The following is an 18,202-nucleotide window of genomic DNA, read 5'->3' as shown; positions in this document are numbered from 1 at the left end:
AAATGTTGATTTACCAATATTATCCTTAGTTATTTATTGCGGAGAGAGAAATATAGTGATATTATATTTGAAATTGTGCAATTAATTCCTCGAAAATTTAACAAGTGTTATTTTCAATTTTTTTTTCTTTCTTTTTTAATAGAATGTTTCGGAACATTGGTTAACATGACCTTATCGATAAATCTAAAACTAACATAAGTTTTCATAATTGATTTGAAGTGCAATGACAAATACAATTCTCAATCTTCTGCTGAATTAATCTCAACCTATGAAGCACCGACACTCCTCGGATTAGTCGTGTCCCGGTGTCGGACACGTGTTGTGTCCGACACCGACACGACACTGACACTAGTAATTACACTGAATTGTGTGATTTTTTTTCAAATTATTAGCTGTGTCGGCGTGTCAGTGTCGTGTCCGATGTCCGTATCCGTGCTTCATAGATCTCAACAAACATTTCATATTTATCCAAACATAAATGATATTTGTACAACCACCTTTGAACAACTTTATCTCTCATACTTACATTATAGTTTTACTTTCTCACTCTATTGATTTATCTTTTGCGGCAATACATTGTTTTCTTTGTAAAATTATAATTTTATCAAAAGTTATCAAACAAATAATTGTTCAAATAACACAACTCTTATCGGAACAAGAAGAGTATATGGAAGAAGAGTAGACAAAACGTAAATGAACAGTTGTATCCCCTCTGTTTTTTTTACTGCTTTTCATTTTCAATGCACTCATATACTATATTACCATATATCCTACCAATAAAATAACAATAAAGTTAGTCAATACCTATACCATAGTAAGAAGCAATCCCATTGGCCCATTAACCAAACACAAACACCCCACATTTCCCTTTCTCCCAAAATCCGGTCCCATCTCAATTCTCACCCAATACCATCCTTTCACAGATTCTCAAACACAAATAATCATCAACACCAAACTCCTCAATCTATAATAACTCACTCACCAAACCCATCTTCATCACTCTCTCAAACTTCACCATGGCAAATGGTACCTCAACTTCACCAAAACCCTTCAAACCCTCAAAATACAATTCCTTTTTCAACTGCAAAAAAACAAATCTTTACTCTTTCATAGCTCTACTTTGTATCATTTCATACTTTTTAGGCTCATACCAAAACAACACTTCCACATCAACTAGCAAAAATATCCAAAACAAGAAAGTCACACCAAAATGTCTCCAAAAAAATCCAACAAACACAAAAACAAAAACAAAAACAACCAACTTAGATTTCTTCTCACATCACAACCTAACAAATCCAACAACCACATCCACAACAAAATCCTCTCAATACCCACCATGCACCCCCTCTTTAACTGACTACACCCCCTGTGAAGACCACACGCGCTCCTTAAAATACACGCGCGACAAAATGATATATCGTGAACGACACTGTCCTAAGAAACATGAAATCTTAAAGTGTCGTGTTCCAGCACCAAATGGTTACAAAAATCCTTTCCCATGGCCCACAAGTAGAGACATGGCTTGGTATGCAAATGTACCTTACCGTCATTTAACGGTGGAAAAAGCTGGTCAAAATTGGATCCGTTTTGACGGTGATAAGTTCCGTTTTCCTGGTGGTGGTACTATGTTTCCTAATGGTGCTGATAAGTATATTGATGATATTGGGAAGTTGATTGATCTTGAAGATGGTTCTGTTAGAACTGCTGTTGATACTGGTTGTGGGGTAAGCGTTTCTCTTTACTATTTATTTGTTTGTCACTATGAAACACTCTTATACGGACACAACACTACACGGATACGTCGACACCGCTAATGTAAAAAACACAGTACATAGACACCACTACATGTATATCAATTTACTTATAGATGGTCTAAGATGAAAATTAAAATGCAAATATAAGAATTTAACTCGAGCAATTTACTTTATTGAAAAAAGTTCTAAAACAAGATATCATAGTATTTGACATTTATTTATTCATCTAATATAAAGAAAAAAAAGCTAAAAATGTAATCAACTTTAATTTCTATAACCCTCTAATTGATCAACATTTCTCAACACATATGTAATTCTTGTATCTACGTTGTGTAGAACCATGAGAGAAAAAATGTTTATGACATTTATTTGAGTTGTCCGACACGACTCATATGAGTGTTATAAAGATATCGTACATCAATTTAGAAGTGCTAAAGTAAAGAAAAAACAATTTTATTTAAGATATCGATTATAATTGTTCGACATTGTGAAACTAGTATTGTTGGAGTATTGGACATCAACATATGTCCGACACCGCAACATATGTGAAACGTCGTACTTATAATTTTATTTAACATATGTGAAAATTTGTGTTGTGAGATGGAATCTTTCTTGTATGTTCCACAAGTTTTCAACAAAGATTGATGTGTTTAACATGATGGAAACGTCGTACTTAAAAGATAACCAATTTTTTTTATTTACCGTTAGTTAATTTTAGTTGATGATGAAAACATACCTGTTTTTACATTCATTGTGTTTTATTTTTGTTTTTTATAAAAAGTTTTTACGTTCACTTTATTAATTTATTTTAACTGAATATCGTTTTCTTTTTTAAGAATCTGAACTGAATATCGTCGTTTCACCAGTATTTTATTAGGAAACAAAATTGAGTGAAAGATACGTTTTTGTCTTGATACGTCTTTGTCCCTGTCTTTTTTGGGTGAATTTTTTTTGTCTTTTGTCTTTTTATTTATTTTTTAATCCATTGACACATTTTACTTTTTTAGGATAAGAATGATGCTGTTTATATTGTCAAAGAAAAAAAGAAAATAATGCTATTATACATTATTACATTGTTTTGTGCCATAATTTTCAATTACTTCTTTCACATACATGTAAGGACAACAGATAATTTTTTTCATTTCTTCGTTAAATAAATAAAGAAGTAGAATTTAGTTGGAGACAATTCTAAATCAAAAATATTTAGATATACGTAAATGATGAATTTAAAAAAGAGATTTGTATGTCATATATTCTAATATTATTTCATTTTTAAATTTTATCTTTTACGTGTATGCATCCAAATGAATTTTATTTATGTTTGTGTCTATGTAAGAGTTGCTTCATCAAATAATCACAAACTAATTTTAATGATTTATTATTATAATAAAAACAAGTTTATGTATTTTTAGAAGAATCATTTGTTCAAACTTGTTTGTCAAGAATACAATTGTTAATTTATAGATGATTTTTTTTTTTTTAGTTTAGATCAATTAGATTTTTTTTAAGGACAGAATTTAGATCAATTAGATGTTGCAAACTAAATGCACACGTAGCCAAGGAAGTTAATTTTATATGAACCTAAGGAAGGTTTTTCTAGATTTTTTTTTATAAAATGGATATTCTTGATATGAACCTAAGGAAGGTTTTTATCATATGAACCTAACTAACAAGGTCTTTATCACTTTCTCTATAAAATAGGAGTATGAACGTGACTGTCCTAAGGTTCAATAATTTGAAATTGGGAGGTCGTTTGTCTTGATATGGGGTAAGATTTTGGGATATATTATTATAATGGGTGTGTAATTTGCTCGTTTCTCTTCAATAATTTTCTACCAGTCAATTTATTTTATTTAGGAATGGACCCATGACAAATGTAAATCATTGTCTTACATAATAGGAGTGTACTACTAGACAATAATGATTCCTTTTTCATAAAGATTCTTTACGTTAATTAATTCTTGGGGGACTTTTGGTGGGGTTAACATAACATAAAGGCATAGCATGATTATAGTATACTAGTAGTATTCTTCTTCACCAAATAGTCATCAAATTAATAGATAAATTATTAGATTAATTAATGGTATTTTAGGATCGTTATAATGATATATACCTCAAAAAAAGTCGTATGAATATGATGCATGGTCTCTATATGTGCCCTTTGATTATCAGTTTGGGCCATCCATGAACAAAGTAACATATCTTTTTGAAAGAAGGAAGTAACATACACATGAATTGACAAAAAATATCAAATATTTCTGACACTATGTATTTTATTTTGCATTTTAGCGGTGCCTAGAAATTTGCTAAGATCCATAATATCATATTCCTTCCGTTTTAAAATATAAGTAAAATTTACTTTTTAAGTTCATTCATTTAATGATGATTACATCATTAAATGAATGAACCTAAAAAGTGAATTTTACTTATATTTTGAAATGGAGGGAGTAATGTATAGGAATTCCATAAAGTATATTCATTCACCATAGAAAATGAATTCCATCCTGACAATTGGTCCTTTTTCTTTATATTTTTTCTCAAATTTATACGTAAAGTTAGAAAAAAATTCAAAAGATCAGAGGTGGTACAAGTGCATCTACAGTAGGAATGGACCTGGCTAGGTATGTGCTTTTTCCGGGTAATGTGGACATAAAATATCATTGACAATATCTGAGTCATATATTATAAACTTATGACATGTTATAAATAAATAAAAAAACTTTAGACATATATTTAAACAGTAACTTAATGTACTTAAAAAAAACAGTAACATAGTGATCTCTAACATGCTCAATTGTATATATTAATAAATAATGGGTTTGTTATCGAGTGCTTAAGGGCACTATTTAAAAATTCTTAATAAAGAAATTATTCTTTAAAAAGGTTAAAAACTTTAATTTTCAATGCATTGATTTCATAAACATCTATTTAAAGTTACTAAACAATACCCTAAAAATACTTGTTAACATTTTCCATAAATAATAACCTATAAATTGGCATAACCCAACTTAGTTGATTATTGTATATACTAGTTATTTTTTACTCTATCAAGACTTTTCTCTAATCAGAGGCACCGACCATATTATATATTCAAATAATAACACTTAACTTTTTTGGTAGCTTCACAAATATTTAATTAAATTATTGTAATTCCTATATTATTTAATCTTCTTGATATCCATAGACTACATTACATGAATTCTTAAAAAATTACATTAAAGTCATGTGCTGGTCACATGATCAAAGGGTTCCGTCAGAGATTCGATCATCCCTACAATGTTGCTCAACATGTAATACCAATGATGATGTTCATGATAAAAAGTATTCATATTTATTAGGTTAAAATATAAAAACTAACTATCACATAGTTGATATTAGCAGAAGGGATAAACTCTCACAATATAATGAATCAAAGTTTAAATTCCGACTAAAAGAAATTTTAATAAAAGGGGTTAAACTTTCACAAGATAACGAATCAAAGTTTGAATTTCGATTATGAAAAGTATGGCATATATAATATGTGATTTCTAAAACATTGATGATGTATGCAGGTTGCTAGTTGGGGAGCCTATCTACTATCACGTGACATATTAACAGTGTCAATTGCACCAAGGGATACTCATGAAGCACAAGTTCAATTTGCTCTTGAAAGAGGTGTTCCTGCAGTTATTGGTGTTTTTGCTTCAAAGAGATTACCTTTCCCTTCAAGAGCCTTTGACATGGCACATTGTTCTCGTTGTCTTATTCCATGGCCTGAATATGGTATACTTTTCTTACTCACCAAAGGTTATGCTAACCAATGTCTATCATATTGGTTAAGGATAACAAAAAAGAAAGTTATTATTAAAAAATATAACTTTTTTTTATTTTTTATGGATTAATTACACAATTTTCAATGCAATAACTATTATATAACTTCATTTTTTCGTATCCTTAACTAGTACTCGGAGATACCGGTTAACATTTCTCAAATATTTAATCTCTTTGTTGTCTATATTATACATACTTTTAAGCCTCTAAGAATATGTGTAACATTATTTTGGTCCTTGAAATATGAACTATATAAAGATTAATTCTAACATATGAAGCACAGCAAACACCAGACAACACTGACACGTCGACATCGATAATGAGTTAAGAAAATGTCATAATTTAATGTAATTACATGTGTTTGTGCTGTTTCAGTGTCGAATACGAACACATATGTCAGACATTGAAACACAAAGTGTATGTGCTAGCTACAAAGATTCTAACATAGTTCTTACATTAAAAGGACTTGTAAAACTTTTTTTTTGATTACAAAGTTAAAAATGAAACAAAAGGAAAGCAGGAAGAAAAAAACAGAAAAACTCAAGCTCTTGGAAAGAAAACTCCTCCCATTGCATCGTTCCATAGCATGAAATCAAGGATATATTAGCTACCCGCAATTACACTAGAGGACTTATAAAACTGAAATAACAATTACTTAAAATAACATTTCTAAGACTAGAATATTATTTTTCATAGAAATTAAAGTATGAAGCATTATGATTCAACATTAACATGTGTTTGATTTGGTTTTTTACTTTGTTGAATTAGATGGACTTTATCTAAATGAAGTTGATAGAATTCTACGTCCTGGTGGGTATTGGATTCTATCTGGTCCACCAATTCACTGGAAGAGATATTGGAAAGGATGGGAAAGAACAAAAGAAGACTTGAATGAAGAGCAAACCAAAATTGAGAATGTAGCTAAAAGCCTTTGTTGGAATAAAATAGTGGAGAAAGGTGATATTGCAATTTGGCAGAAACCAAAAAATCATTTAGATTGCAAATTCACTCAAAATAGGCCTTTTTGCCAAGAGCAAAATAATCCTGACAAAGCATGGTATGTGCTTCATTTTTTTTATCCTCCTTGTGTTTGATTTTTTATGTCTTCATTTTATTGAAGTTGGTTAAATGATGTTATGTTACATTATGTGTGCATAGAAATCTATGGATCAAAACAAGATCACATGTCTTGAATAGAATAATATTGTCACATGTCTTGAATAAAATATTAGAGATGTGAAAAAGGGTGAAGAGAAAAATTGAGAGAAGTATTTTATTTTCTCATTTTTTTAGAGGTTTTATTTTCTCATATTTTGTTATGGTGAAAAAATAGAAAAAAGAGTTGAGTTATTATTATAAATTACACTTATATTGTCATCCAATCAACTCAGGTTTCATCAAATCATAATTTGTAATATTAAAGTGGTTTGTTGAGTGTCCTCTTGAGCTTAACTCAGCTGATAGAGATATTTCATTATATATGTAGGAAAAGGAGTTTGAACACTGAACACCCCACTTATTCATCTTAAAAAGTGAATTTTCAACCACTACTAGACTATTAGACAAAAAAACTTTGCAGAAAATTGATGTTCTTTTATATTATTTTCATTTAGTATAAGGTCTAATTGATTTTTGTTGTTCTATCCTTAGTAATAAAGATATTGCATCAATTATTTATTTTCTTATGTTTTCTTCAACTAAACAAACTGAGAGATTTATTTCAATTTTTTCTACTATTCCTTTATCCAAGCAATATATCGAATTCATTAATTATCTATTTATTTAACTCTTTTTATCCATTTGTTATCTTTAACTTTCTCTCCAATTTCAAACCAACTAACCAAGCATAACAAACCCTAGTCCCTTTCAACTAACAAATGTTTAATTTCTACCAATTAAATATTTTTTTTAATGTTTGTAATTATTATTTTGGTCACTTTTAGGTACACAAACATGCAAACATGTTTAAATCCACTCCCTAAAGTGTCCAACAAAGAAGAAATTTCAGGTGGGGAATTAAATAATTGGCCTCAAAGACTAAAATCAACCCCACCAAGGATTTCAAAGGGGACCATTAAAGGTGTCACACCCCAAACATTCTCAAAAGACAATCAACTATGGAACAAAAGAGTATCATATTACAAAAAAGTTAACAATCAACTTGGAAAAGCTGGTAGATACAGGAACCTATTAGACATGAATGCTTATTTGGGTGGATTTGCAGCTTCACTTGTTAAATATCCTATTTGGGTTATGAATGTTGTTCCTATTCAAGCTAAAGTTGATACACTTGGAGCAATATATGAAAGAGGGTTGATTGGAATGTATCATAATTGGTGAGTGGATTTTTTTCTTTTTTGTAGTTATACTTTTTTGTTTTTTAAAAGGGTTTGAATTTTTAATTGTTTTGCAGGTGTGAAGCTATGTCTACTTATCCTAGAACTTATGACCTAATTCATGCTGATTCTGTGTTTAGCCTTTATAATGACAGGTATACATTTATTTTATGTTATAAATCGATTATTAATGATTTAAGTAACACTCATAATCATTTTACAATTGTCTCTGAGATGTTTGAACTATATCTCTTGATATTATAAGGTCAAAGTCTTACCACTGAACTCACAAATGATAAAAGAAAGTTGTGTTATAGGATTTAGTTTAGTTTAACCTAAAATGTTTAACTCATGCGTGATTTTTATTTAAACATCTATTCAACCAAATCACAAAATAAGAATTATGCTAGCAACACATTCACTAACACTTAATACATGGTTTAAAAGATTCAAATTCTTTAAATTCTAATTATAACTTGATTCTGCCTTGTAGATGTGAATTGGAAGACATATTGCTAGAGATGGATAGGATTCTTAGACCAGAAGGAAGTGTAATAATTAGAGATGATGTTGATATATTGGTCAAAGTAAAGAGCATAATCAATGGCTTGGAATGGGAGAGTCAAATTGTGGACCATGAAGATGGGCCTCTTGAAAGGGAGAAACTTTTATTTGCTGTGAAGAAATATTGGACCTCTCCTGCCTCAAATGATAATACTATTTAGGACCCTACTTTTTACTCCATTTGCCTCTAAAAAGTCTTACATATTTGAAAGTGTTTTTTCGAACGACATAAGTTGTTCGGAAAAATACTTTCAGATGATATAAAAATTGTGTTTTTTCGGATGTGTATGTCTGGTCTGGTGTTGGAGGTCGAGAAATATTTTCCTTATTAGTTAAATACATATTAAAGGTTTACTTTATTTTAGTTCATTTATTCCTTCCTTCCTCACTTTAGTATTTTAATTTTTAGGTTTATTAGATCGTTTGGTCCTCCAAATAATTTCGTGTTTTCATTTTGGTCCCACAATTAATAAAGATGGCGTTTTAGTCCCTCACATTTTTCTCCGTTTGCCAAATAAATCCCTGACTGTTAAGTTTAACTTCAAATGTCTATGATGGATCAATCTTAAGAATGGTCCACCATAAACTTCATTAATTTTTTAAATTTTAACCGTTTGATCTGTTTGCTAAAAAGATCACAATTGAATTATGCGTGTTTGTTGTAACTTACGGTGTACCAACAACACCTAATTTTTTTTTTCTTTCTTTATCTTCTATCTTACTAATATTCATCATCTTCAACTCCCATTAATCAACAACATTCATGAGAAAAATTCAGAAACAACAATTATCAACAACAACACATGATCTAATCTCCAAAATTCATATAATGTTCACTATCAACAATTCTTAGAACAACTACAACATCAACAAATCAAGTAATCAACAACATCTTTTTTTGTCAGTAAAGGAATTTCATTAACAGAAAAAATGAATGTAGAAAATTTCATTAACAATATTCTCTAGCCTTGCAACAATTAATTTTTATGCGGTGTGTGATTAACTCATCAATTGCAACAGGTTTTGCAGCACCATACACACACCTAACTACTGTTTCAGCATCCATGATCTATGATTAGGTTCTTGAGTTGTTGTTGTTCAACTCGCAGCAAGCACTATCGTAGTCCCATAACATTTCATTTCAATATTCTCACATTTCATTTCAGCAAATAACATAGATCCATAATGGTTTCGAACAATCAACCGCGATCCTGTTTGACCGTTCGAGAAGTAGCTTGTTCATCCAATGCTTTAGCAACCCAAATCAAGGTTGCTGGGTTTAATCACAGATCTGAATCGAATGCAACCCAAATCCAATGCTTCAGCAGATCTGAATTGAAACAATCTCAATCTTTCAATGCCCACGAAAATTGATTCAAGCTGAATCAAATCTCCAATCGATGGAGGAAGAGACACGCCCAACACATATCAATTTTTTCCCGCCCCTTTTGTGCGACCAAGGATGAATGAGATGTTTTGAAGGTTCTGAAATAGAAAGAGAAGGACATTCCGACAGAGAGAGATAGGAAATTGGAAAGGGTAGGAAAGTGTTTTGTTTGATGAATTATTTTTTTTTCTGGATTTTTTCTCATGAATTTTATGAAGATGATGAAGAACACAATGAAATAATCCTATATTCTGGGTTTTCTTTGCCACCTGGGCTCACTAACGGAAGTGTTAATTATTTGACAGAAAAGATTTATTTGGCAAACGGAAGAAAAGATGAGGGACTAAAACGCCATTTTTATTAATTATGAGACCAAAATGAAAACATGAAATTATTTAGGGGACCAAACGTTCTAATAAGCCTAATTTTTAATTTTTGGGATAGTGCAAGCAAACTTTGTTGAATGGAAATTCAGCCTAATTGTGCAGACAACAATCCGAAATTCCAGGTCTTTATAACATCTGAATTTTTTTGCTCACAAGTGTTGAGTATCCTCAAATTCTCTTGATTGATATTGTTTTTCTTACTTGGATAGGAACTTGGATAATATAAATAAACAGAGAAGTAAGGGTGGCTTCTTAAGTTTTATAATAGTATGTAAGTTACATATATGTGGTTATTAAATACTTACATTTATTCCTAAAAAAAAAAGCTAAAGTGCACTTTTCCTCCCTTAATTTTCAAAAACTTGCAATTTTAGCCCCCTAAGTACAAAAACTATAATTTTGGCCCCCTATGATTTAGCCCTTTTGCATCTTTGGTCCTTTTGGTCAATTTTGACCAAGTCAATGCTGACTGGACATGCCACACGTGTAATTACCTATTTTAAAAATAAAAAAAAAGCCACGTGTATAAATGTCAAATTAAAAAAAAAATTAACAATTGTTTATGAAATTAAATAACTAAATTAATAAAAAGTCCAATTATTTATGAAAAAAAGTCACACAATTATTTATGAAATAAAAATGTGAACAAAAATCATAAATCTTCATGATCTCTATCTACACATGATTCATTCCAGATTATTGACAGAGAGAGAAATGTAAAACACACAACACAAGACAAAAAAAACAAACATTGGAGTTTCCTCAACCAAAATTGTTTGGGAGCAACCTAAGATCATTTCATTTCATTTCATTGTTTTTCTCACATGTTCCTCTTACTTATACCTCTGCATCTCTTCTTCATTCTCTTATGCTATATAATAATAATAGCATATAATAATTTGTAGTACCATACCACTTTGATTTGAGTTGTAAATGGCAAATGCATCTGGGTTATTCTCTACTCCTTATGTTCCTAACTTCAGAGTAAGCCTTCCTTCTCTCTCTACCACTCATCGATTTATATGCTTGTGTTTTGGGGAAAATTTCACGGGATTTTAGAAGGACTGACGATTCTCCTTGGGGAACTAGATTGTTAGAGCTTGAAAAATTGCAAAATCCCATTGAAGTATTGATTGAACAGTAACCATGGTATGTAATCCCATTTTGCTTGGTTTATTGGTTCTTGAGGATTTCCAGATTTATGGGGTGTTTGGTTTCTGGGTTCATGAGTACTTATGGGTTCATGAGTGATGCTCCTCTTTGCTGAAGGAAGAAGATGATGAGTCATTTTGGAGTTAATAATTTCTGAATTTTTGGATTTGTAATGTTCTTATTTGTAGTTGAAGATGATTGTTGTTGTAATATTAAAATTTATTGACATAACTTTGTTTGTCCTTAAAAATGGTTTAGTGGGCTTGTGCTTGAAGTTGAGTTTGTGGGTGTTGGATGGATGGATTGAATCACGTGTAGAGATGATGAAGACTTATGACATTTTTTATTTATTTAATTTCATAAATAATTGTTAATTCTCTTCAAAAAAAATAAAATTTAAATGATTGTTAATTCTTTTTTTTTTTTTTAATTTGACATTTATACAGGTGGCTTTTTATTTATTTTTAAAATAGGTAATTACACGCGTGGCATGTTCAATCAGCATTGACTTGGTCAAAATTGACCAAAAAGACCAAAGATGCAAAGGGGCTAAATCATAGGGGGTCAAAATTGTAGTTTTTATACATAGGGGGTCAAAATTGCAAGTTTTTAAAAGTTAGAGGAGGAAAAGTGCACTTTAGCCAAAAAAAAATACTTACATTTATTGTTGGTTCTAACTCTCTTCATCCCTACTTTATTGAAAAAGTAGTCTGAAGTATGTGTATTAATTATTTTTTCAAATTTTATTTGATTATTTCTTATTCTACATTATGGTTTCTCACACATCCTATTTTCAAAATATTTTTTTGTTCGGATTATATAATTCGAACGTCTTATTGATGGTTTTCTAATTATATAATCTGAAAATCTTCCTTTATGTAACACAAATTCATAAAACATCATCCATTTTCAACATTTATGATGGTCATGATGAGGCGATGCAGTTGAACCGAGACCAAATTGTTCGCTTCTCTCTGTTGTAGTTAATGGGTGTCACATTATTCACTGACAAGGGTGTCAACTATGTGGATGTGACCTACATTAGGTACTTATGTGACCTTTATTAGAATATTAATACATAACTGTTTAGATATAATATACATGTGGGGGTATAAAAATTTGTTACAAGTTAGTTAGGAAATCTTGCTAAGTTTGTTAGTTAGTTAAATAGCTTGTTCTACAAGCAAGTGCCATTGTGCCTATAAAAGGCTTTGTATTGTGCAACTTCAAGTCTTAATGAGATTCACATTGCAAGCATAATCACTCTATTCTTCTTTTTCAGTTTTACAACTTTATTTTGCTATTTCTCTCATCTTGCTAAAACAACTTATTTACATAAGCACTTTTTCTGCGCATAAGAACACAATTTATGTTCTAACAATTGGTATAGAGAGCCTGGGTTAAATCCAAGGGAAACACGAGTGAAGTGTGAGGGGAATCATCATTGAGAAACACTGAGTGAGGTGTGAGTATTGATTTCTTGAGAAAGCAAGATGAATAGCAATGGTTTTGGATCAAACATCCTGGTTCTTGATGACAAGAACTGGGAACGATGGAGTGCTTTGATGAGATCTTTATTTGGAGCGCAAGATGTGAGTGATCTTTGAATCCACTGGAATCACTATGAAGTCAATTAATGTTTTTATACAGGAAAAAAAGTCACTATTTTAGTTTGAATAATTCAATCTCTGTTTCAAAGGCCTAATACGGTGGATTAAGCAAAGTTATTGTGGTCCTGCTGGGCAAAGATGGAGTAAATGTTGCAAAGAGCATTGAATTCAACATTGGAGCCACTCTTGCATTGATTGTTATGAGTGTTACCAATGATATGTTAGACTAGATTGCACGGTTCTTGATATTTTCAATTTTATAGATTATATGCTTATAAATATTTATCAGTTTCAAATAATGTACGTCTTCAATGATTGAAAATTGATGATAATGCTATGAGAACAGCTTGTCCCACACACCAACCAATTTTCCATTATCTTATCATTTCATTCAAAAATTATTTTTACTTTTTTTTTTGTCACTTCTTGATTTATTTTGATATACACTCATCCACATTCTTACTTCCTTTTTATTCTCTACTGTCATGGCTATGCTTCAATCATCCATCTCTTCCTCCTCTTCCTTCTCCTATGGATTCACCTATCACGTGTTCCTTAGCTTTAGAGGTTGTGACACTCGCTATGGTTTTACTGGAAATCTCTACAGAGCTCTTTGTGACAAGGGAATCCGCACCTTCATCGATGACAGAGAGCTTCAAGGAGGTGACGAAATAACACCATCACTTTTCAAGGCCATTAAAGAGTCTAGGATTTTCATTCCCGTCTTGTCTATCAACTATGCTTCTTCTTCATTTTGCTTGAACGAACTTGTCCACATCATTCACTGCTTCGAGGAATATGGGCGCCTAGTTTTGCCAATTTTCTATGACGTGGAACCTTCTCACGTGCGACATCAAGATGGAAGTTATGGTAAAGCACTTGCCGAGCATATTGAGAGGTTCCAAAATAGCAAGGATAGCATAGAGAGGTTGCAGAAATGGAAGACAGCTCTTACTCAGACTGCTAACTTCTCTGGCCACCATTTCAATACTAGGTACCCCACTTTACTCATGTTTTACATTCTTACATATGTCATATCTCTTTAATATTCTATTTTATAACCGTTTCATATTAAAGTTTAAATAGAAAAAATATTTTTATTCTTAACAAGTGTAAGTCAAAACAATATTTGAATTGTATTTATACAACTATTATTAATAAATTGACGCGGTTGTGAATTTATGATGCATTTACTCAAACTTATTTCATTTGGGTAGGAATGGATATGAATGCGAGTTTATTGAGAAGATAGTCAAATATGTATCTAACAAGATCAATCATGTTCCTTTATATGTTGCCGATTACCCTGTTGGTATCGAATCTAGGGTCCTAAAAGTAAATTCACTTCTGGATGTTAGATCTAATGGTGAAGTTCAGATGCTAGGGATCTACGGAATTGGAGGAATGGGAAAGACAACACTTGCTAGAGCAGTTTTTAATTCCATAGCCGATCAATTTGATGATTTGTGTTTTCTTCACGACGTAAGGGAAAATTCAGCTAAATATGGTTTAGAGCATCTGCAGGGAAAACTTCTTTCCAAATTAGTTGAATTGGACATTAAGTTAGTAGATGTCAACGAGGGAATTCCAATCATAAAGCAAAGGCTTCACCGAAAGAAGGTTTTGTTGATTCTCGATGATGTTCACGAGCTGAAGCAATTACAGGTTTTGGCTGGAGGACTTGATTGGTTTGGTCCTGGTAGTAAAGTGATCATTACCACTCGAGACGAACAATTGCTAGCAGGTCATGGGATTGAAAGAGCATATGAAATAGATAAGTTAAATGAGAAAGAAGCTCTTGAATTGTTGAGGTGGAATGCTTTCAAAAATAACAAAGTCAATCCAAATTTCGACAACGTTTTACACCTTGCAGTAACTTATGCTTCAGGCCTTCCATTGGCCTTAGAAGTAGTGGGTTCGAACTTGTTTGGAAAGAATATAGGAGAATGGAAATCTGCATTAAATCAGTATGAAAGGATTCCCATTAAAAAGATCCAAGAGATACTTAAAGTAAGCTTTGATGCTTTGGAGGAAGATGAGAAGAATGTTTTTCTCGACATTTCTTGTTTCTTAGAAGGATGTGATTTAAAAGAAGTTGAAGATATACTTCATGCTCATTATGGTAGCTGCATGAAACATCAAATTAGAGTGTTGCATGAAAAATCTCTCATAAAGATCAAATGGTACCAGGGGAATTATGTTGTGACGTTACATGCCTTGATAGAGAAAATGGGTAAAGAAATTGTCCGCAAAGAGTCTCCAAAAGAGCCTGGAAGACGTAGTAGGTTATGGTTCCATAAAGATATAATTTATGTCTTAGAAGAAAATAAGGTGAATAATACTAATATCCATGAATGGTTTATTTGTTATCTTTTCACCTTCATTCTGCTCCTTTTTTTAACTAATATTTATCCTTAACCTTCAATTCATAACATATACACATGTATTGATATGTGTTTTTTTCCGCTTTAAGGGATCAAGTGAAATTGAAATTATATATTTGGAATTCCCGTTATGTGAGAAAGAGGTGGTAGATTGGAAGGGAGATGAACTCAAGAAGATGCAAAACCTCAAAACACTTATTGTTAAGAATGGTAGCTTTTCCAAAGGTCCTAAACATCTTCCTAACAGTTTGAGAGTATTGGAATGGCGTAAATATCCTTCACGGTTCGTACCATCTGATATTTTCCCGAAGAAACTTTCTATATGCAAACTACAGCAAAGTGACTTTACATCATTCGAGTTGCGTGGGACAATCAAGGTATGTTTAAATGCAATGATTTCATTTCTCTCATCTTATCTTATAATCATTAATTATTTTTCTTTTGCCTTATATTTTGCAGAGGTTTGTGAATATGAGAGAGTTAAATCTAGACAAATGTCAATATTTAACACGGATACATGACATCTCCGATCTCCCAAATTTAGAAATATTTTCATTTAAAAATTGTAAGAATTTAATTGAAATTCACAAATCTGTCGGGTTCCTAAATAAACTTGAAATCTTGAACGCGGAAGGTTGCAGCAAGCTCACGAGTTTCCCACCTCTGAAGTCGACCTCTCTTCAAGAACTGAGGCTTTCATATTGTGAGAGTCTTAAGACTTTTCCAGAAATATTAGGAGAGATGAAGAATATAACACGTATTCGTTTGTTTGACACTTCCATCGAAAAACTGCCTGTTTCATTTCAAAAACTCACGGGGCTTCTTAACTTAATTATAATAGGAAATGGAATGCTTAGATTGCCAAGTAGTATTTTTAGGATGCCAGCTCTGTCAAAAATAAATTTTGAGGATTGTCTACTTCCAAAGAAAAATGATAAATTGAGTTCCATGGTGTTTACAAGCCGAGCAGTAGACATCGAATACATTGAATTGATAAAATGCAACTTATCAGATAAATTTCTTCCAATACTTGTCATGTGGTCTGCTAATGTGAAAACTTTAGACCTATCAGGAAATAATTTCACAATTCTTCCGGAATGCATGAAAGATTGTCGCTTTTTGTGGTTTCTTAAATTGGATGATTGCAAGTGCCTTCGAGAAATTAGAGGGATTCCACCAAATGTAAAACACTTGTCTGCAATACGCTGCAAATCATTGACTTCCTCGTGCAAACACATGCTATTGAATCAGGTTTTGTTTTGTTTTTTGTTTTCCTTGTATTTGACTTAATATTATATAATACTGTTTACTCTTTGATTTATTTATGGCTAACAGGATATGCATGAGGCTGGACAAACCATGTTTTGTTTGCCGGGATTTGCAAGGATTCCAGAGTGGTTTGAGCACCAAAACATGGGACATACGATTTCTTTTTGGTTTCGTAACAAGCTCCCTTCCACGGCTCTCTTTTTTTCTACTAAATCAGTTGCTACATCCAGGACTAATAATTTTGATATTGATATACCCACTCTAATCATCAACGACAATATAAATGGTTTTCCAGTTCTGATGATTGATTTTGGTCTAATGTCGACTCATCATATATATTTGTGTGATATGAAACTGGGATTTACTCAAATCCACAGCATGGAGAAAATAATTTTAGAAAATGAATGGATCCATGCAGAGGTTACATGTGAACATCCGAAGGTGGAACCACTAACAGAAATTGGAATCCATTTTTTCAAACAGAAAAATAACATGGATGATATTCAATTCACCAATCCTTATGAAAAGATAAAATTAAATGATAATGATGATGATGGTGATGATGTTTTTTATGAAGTTGACGATGTTCTAGATGATGATAATGATGGTGTCTTTTATGATGTTGATGATGAAGACGACCACCATTCACAATAGTTCAGGCCAATCACAAGACCACCCATTGGTGCAAAAGCATAGATAAATTTGTGAATGATGAATTCAACGACCACGGTGTCAACACTCATATTATAAATATGTAATTTTAATTCTGTGTGCTTATTTATTAAGCATAGATAGAAATTCAGTTTGCACTTGTTGTAAGTTCTGTAACGGTGATTGCATAGAAATAGCTATATAATACTGGAGATTGGAGATTTTACTATGAAGTTAGGACCTTTCTACCATTTTGGATATTGTACTGCTCATTAGTTGAGTGTCTGCATCTGCATCGTTCAGATTCAGGTGAACGAATCTGTTTTTCTTTGCTATTTCGGCAAACCTGATGATATTTTTAGTAAGTTCTTTAAAACATAGATATAGTGTTTTGTTCCGTGCATATAGCAGACGAAAGTAGAGGAAAGACTATATAATGGAGTTTCTCACCAAATTTCCGAAGCTTGCAATTTTGATTTCGAGTTGAATGTTGCGTTTTTATGTTTAGGAATGATGATTCCATTAAATATTTTTTTCTCTTATCATATTACTTTTGAAATATTAATTTGCAACTTATGATTCACTTTTGGATTTCGGTTTTAGTCTTTTAACTTTATGTCAGTGTTTGTTCCTGACAAGTGGAATGAAGTTAATTACAATGGTAATGAATATATGATGTGCTAAATTTCTGAATTTCAGGATATTAATTTAGGATCAATCCCTCTTTGTTCTAAAATATGTCATCAAAACCTTTCAAAGTAAGAAGATCGTCACTATCAGCAACTTCTGATGATTTTGTTGATCCAACTGAGTTGATGAGCGCACAATGGAAACCGCTTACACGAAAAGTAAAGATACCTTCTGCTGTTCTCAGCCCATATCGGTACCAATCCTTCTTT

General features: G+C 31.7%; 2 protein-coding genes across 3 annotated transcripts; both read left to right on the top strand.

Annotated features, from left to right (window-relative positions):
* The first annotated feature begins 865 nt into the window (after positions 1-865).
* LOC25479671 (probable methyltransferase PMT16) lies at positions 866-8,837 on the top strand. Its single transcript, XM_013587900.3, has 6 exons — positions 866-1,724; positions 5,306-5,516; positions 6,333-6,621; positions 7,508-7,900; positions 7,978-8,055; positions 8,394-8,837. Exons 1-6 carry the CDS (start codon positions 1,017-1,019, stop codon positions 8,623-8,625), a joined length of 1,911 nt encoding a protein of 636 aa, XP_013443354.2. The 5' UTR covers positions 866-1,016; the 3' UTR covers positions 8,626-8,837.
* A 4,605-nt stretch (positions 8,838-13,442) lies between these two features.
* On the top strand, positions 13,443-17,561 carry LOC25479669 (TMV resistance protein N). Of its 2 annotated transcripts, none has more exons than XM_039826757.1 (5): positions 13,443-13,993; positions 14,325-15,330; positions 15,473-15,760; positions 15,843-16,634; positions 16,719-17,561. In XM_039826757.1, the coding sequence occupies exons 1-5, from the start codon at positions 13,485-13,487 to the stop codon at positions 17,304-17,306; spliced, it is 3,183 nt and encodes a 1,060-aa protein (XP_039682691.1). In that variant the 5' UTR covers positions 13,443-13,484; the 3' UTR covers positions 17,307-17,561. The 2 variants fall into 2 exon arrangements, with proteins under 2 accessions (XP_039682691.1, XP_013443352.2); XM_013587898.3 differs by having other exon boundaries at positions 14,217-15,330.
* The last annotated feature ends 641 nt before the right edge of the window (positions 17,562-18,202 follow it).

Source organism: Medicago truncatula, chromosome 6 (genome assembly GCF_003473485.1).
Source record: "Medicago truncatula cultivar Jemalong A17 chromosome 6, MtrunA17r5.0-ANR, whole genome shotgun sequence".
NCBI lineage: Eukaryota > Viridiplantae > Streptophyta > Magnoliopsida > Fabales > Fabaceae > Medicago > Medicago truncatula.
This window is presented reverse-complemented; position numbering and strand designations above follow the sequence as displayed.

Coding starts and splice junctions, on each gene's coding strand:
- LOC25479671 (XM_013587900.3), top strand. CDS start 1,017: ATGGCAAATGGTACCTCAACTTCACCAAAACCCTTCAAACCCTCAAAA. Junction 5,517..6,332: donor TATTCCATGGCCTGAATATG/GTATACTTTTCT, acceptor TTGTTGAATTAG/ATGGACTTTATCTAAATGAA. Junction 8,056..8,393: donor TTTAGCCTTTATAATGACAG/GTATACATTTAT, acceptor TCTGCCTTGTAG/ATGTGAATTGGAAGACATAT.
- LOC25479669 (XM_013587898.3), top strand. CDS start 13,485: ATGGCTATGCTTCAATCATCCATCTCTTCCTCCTCTTCCTTCTCCTAT. Junction 15,331..15,472: donor ATGTCTTAGAAGAAAATAAG/GTGAATAATACT, acceptor TTCCGCTTTAAG/GGATCAAGTGAAATTGAAAT. Junction 16,635..16,718: donor AACACATGCTATTGAATCAG/GTTTTGTTTTGT, acceptor TATGGCTAACAG/GATATGCATGAGGCTGGACA.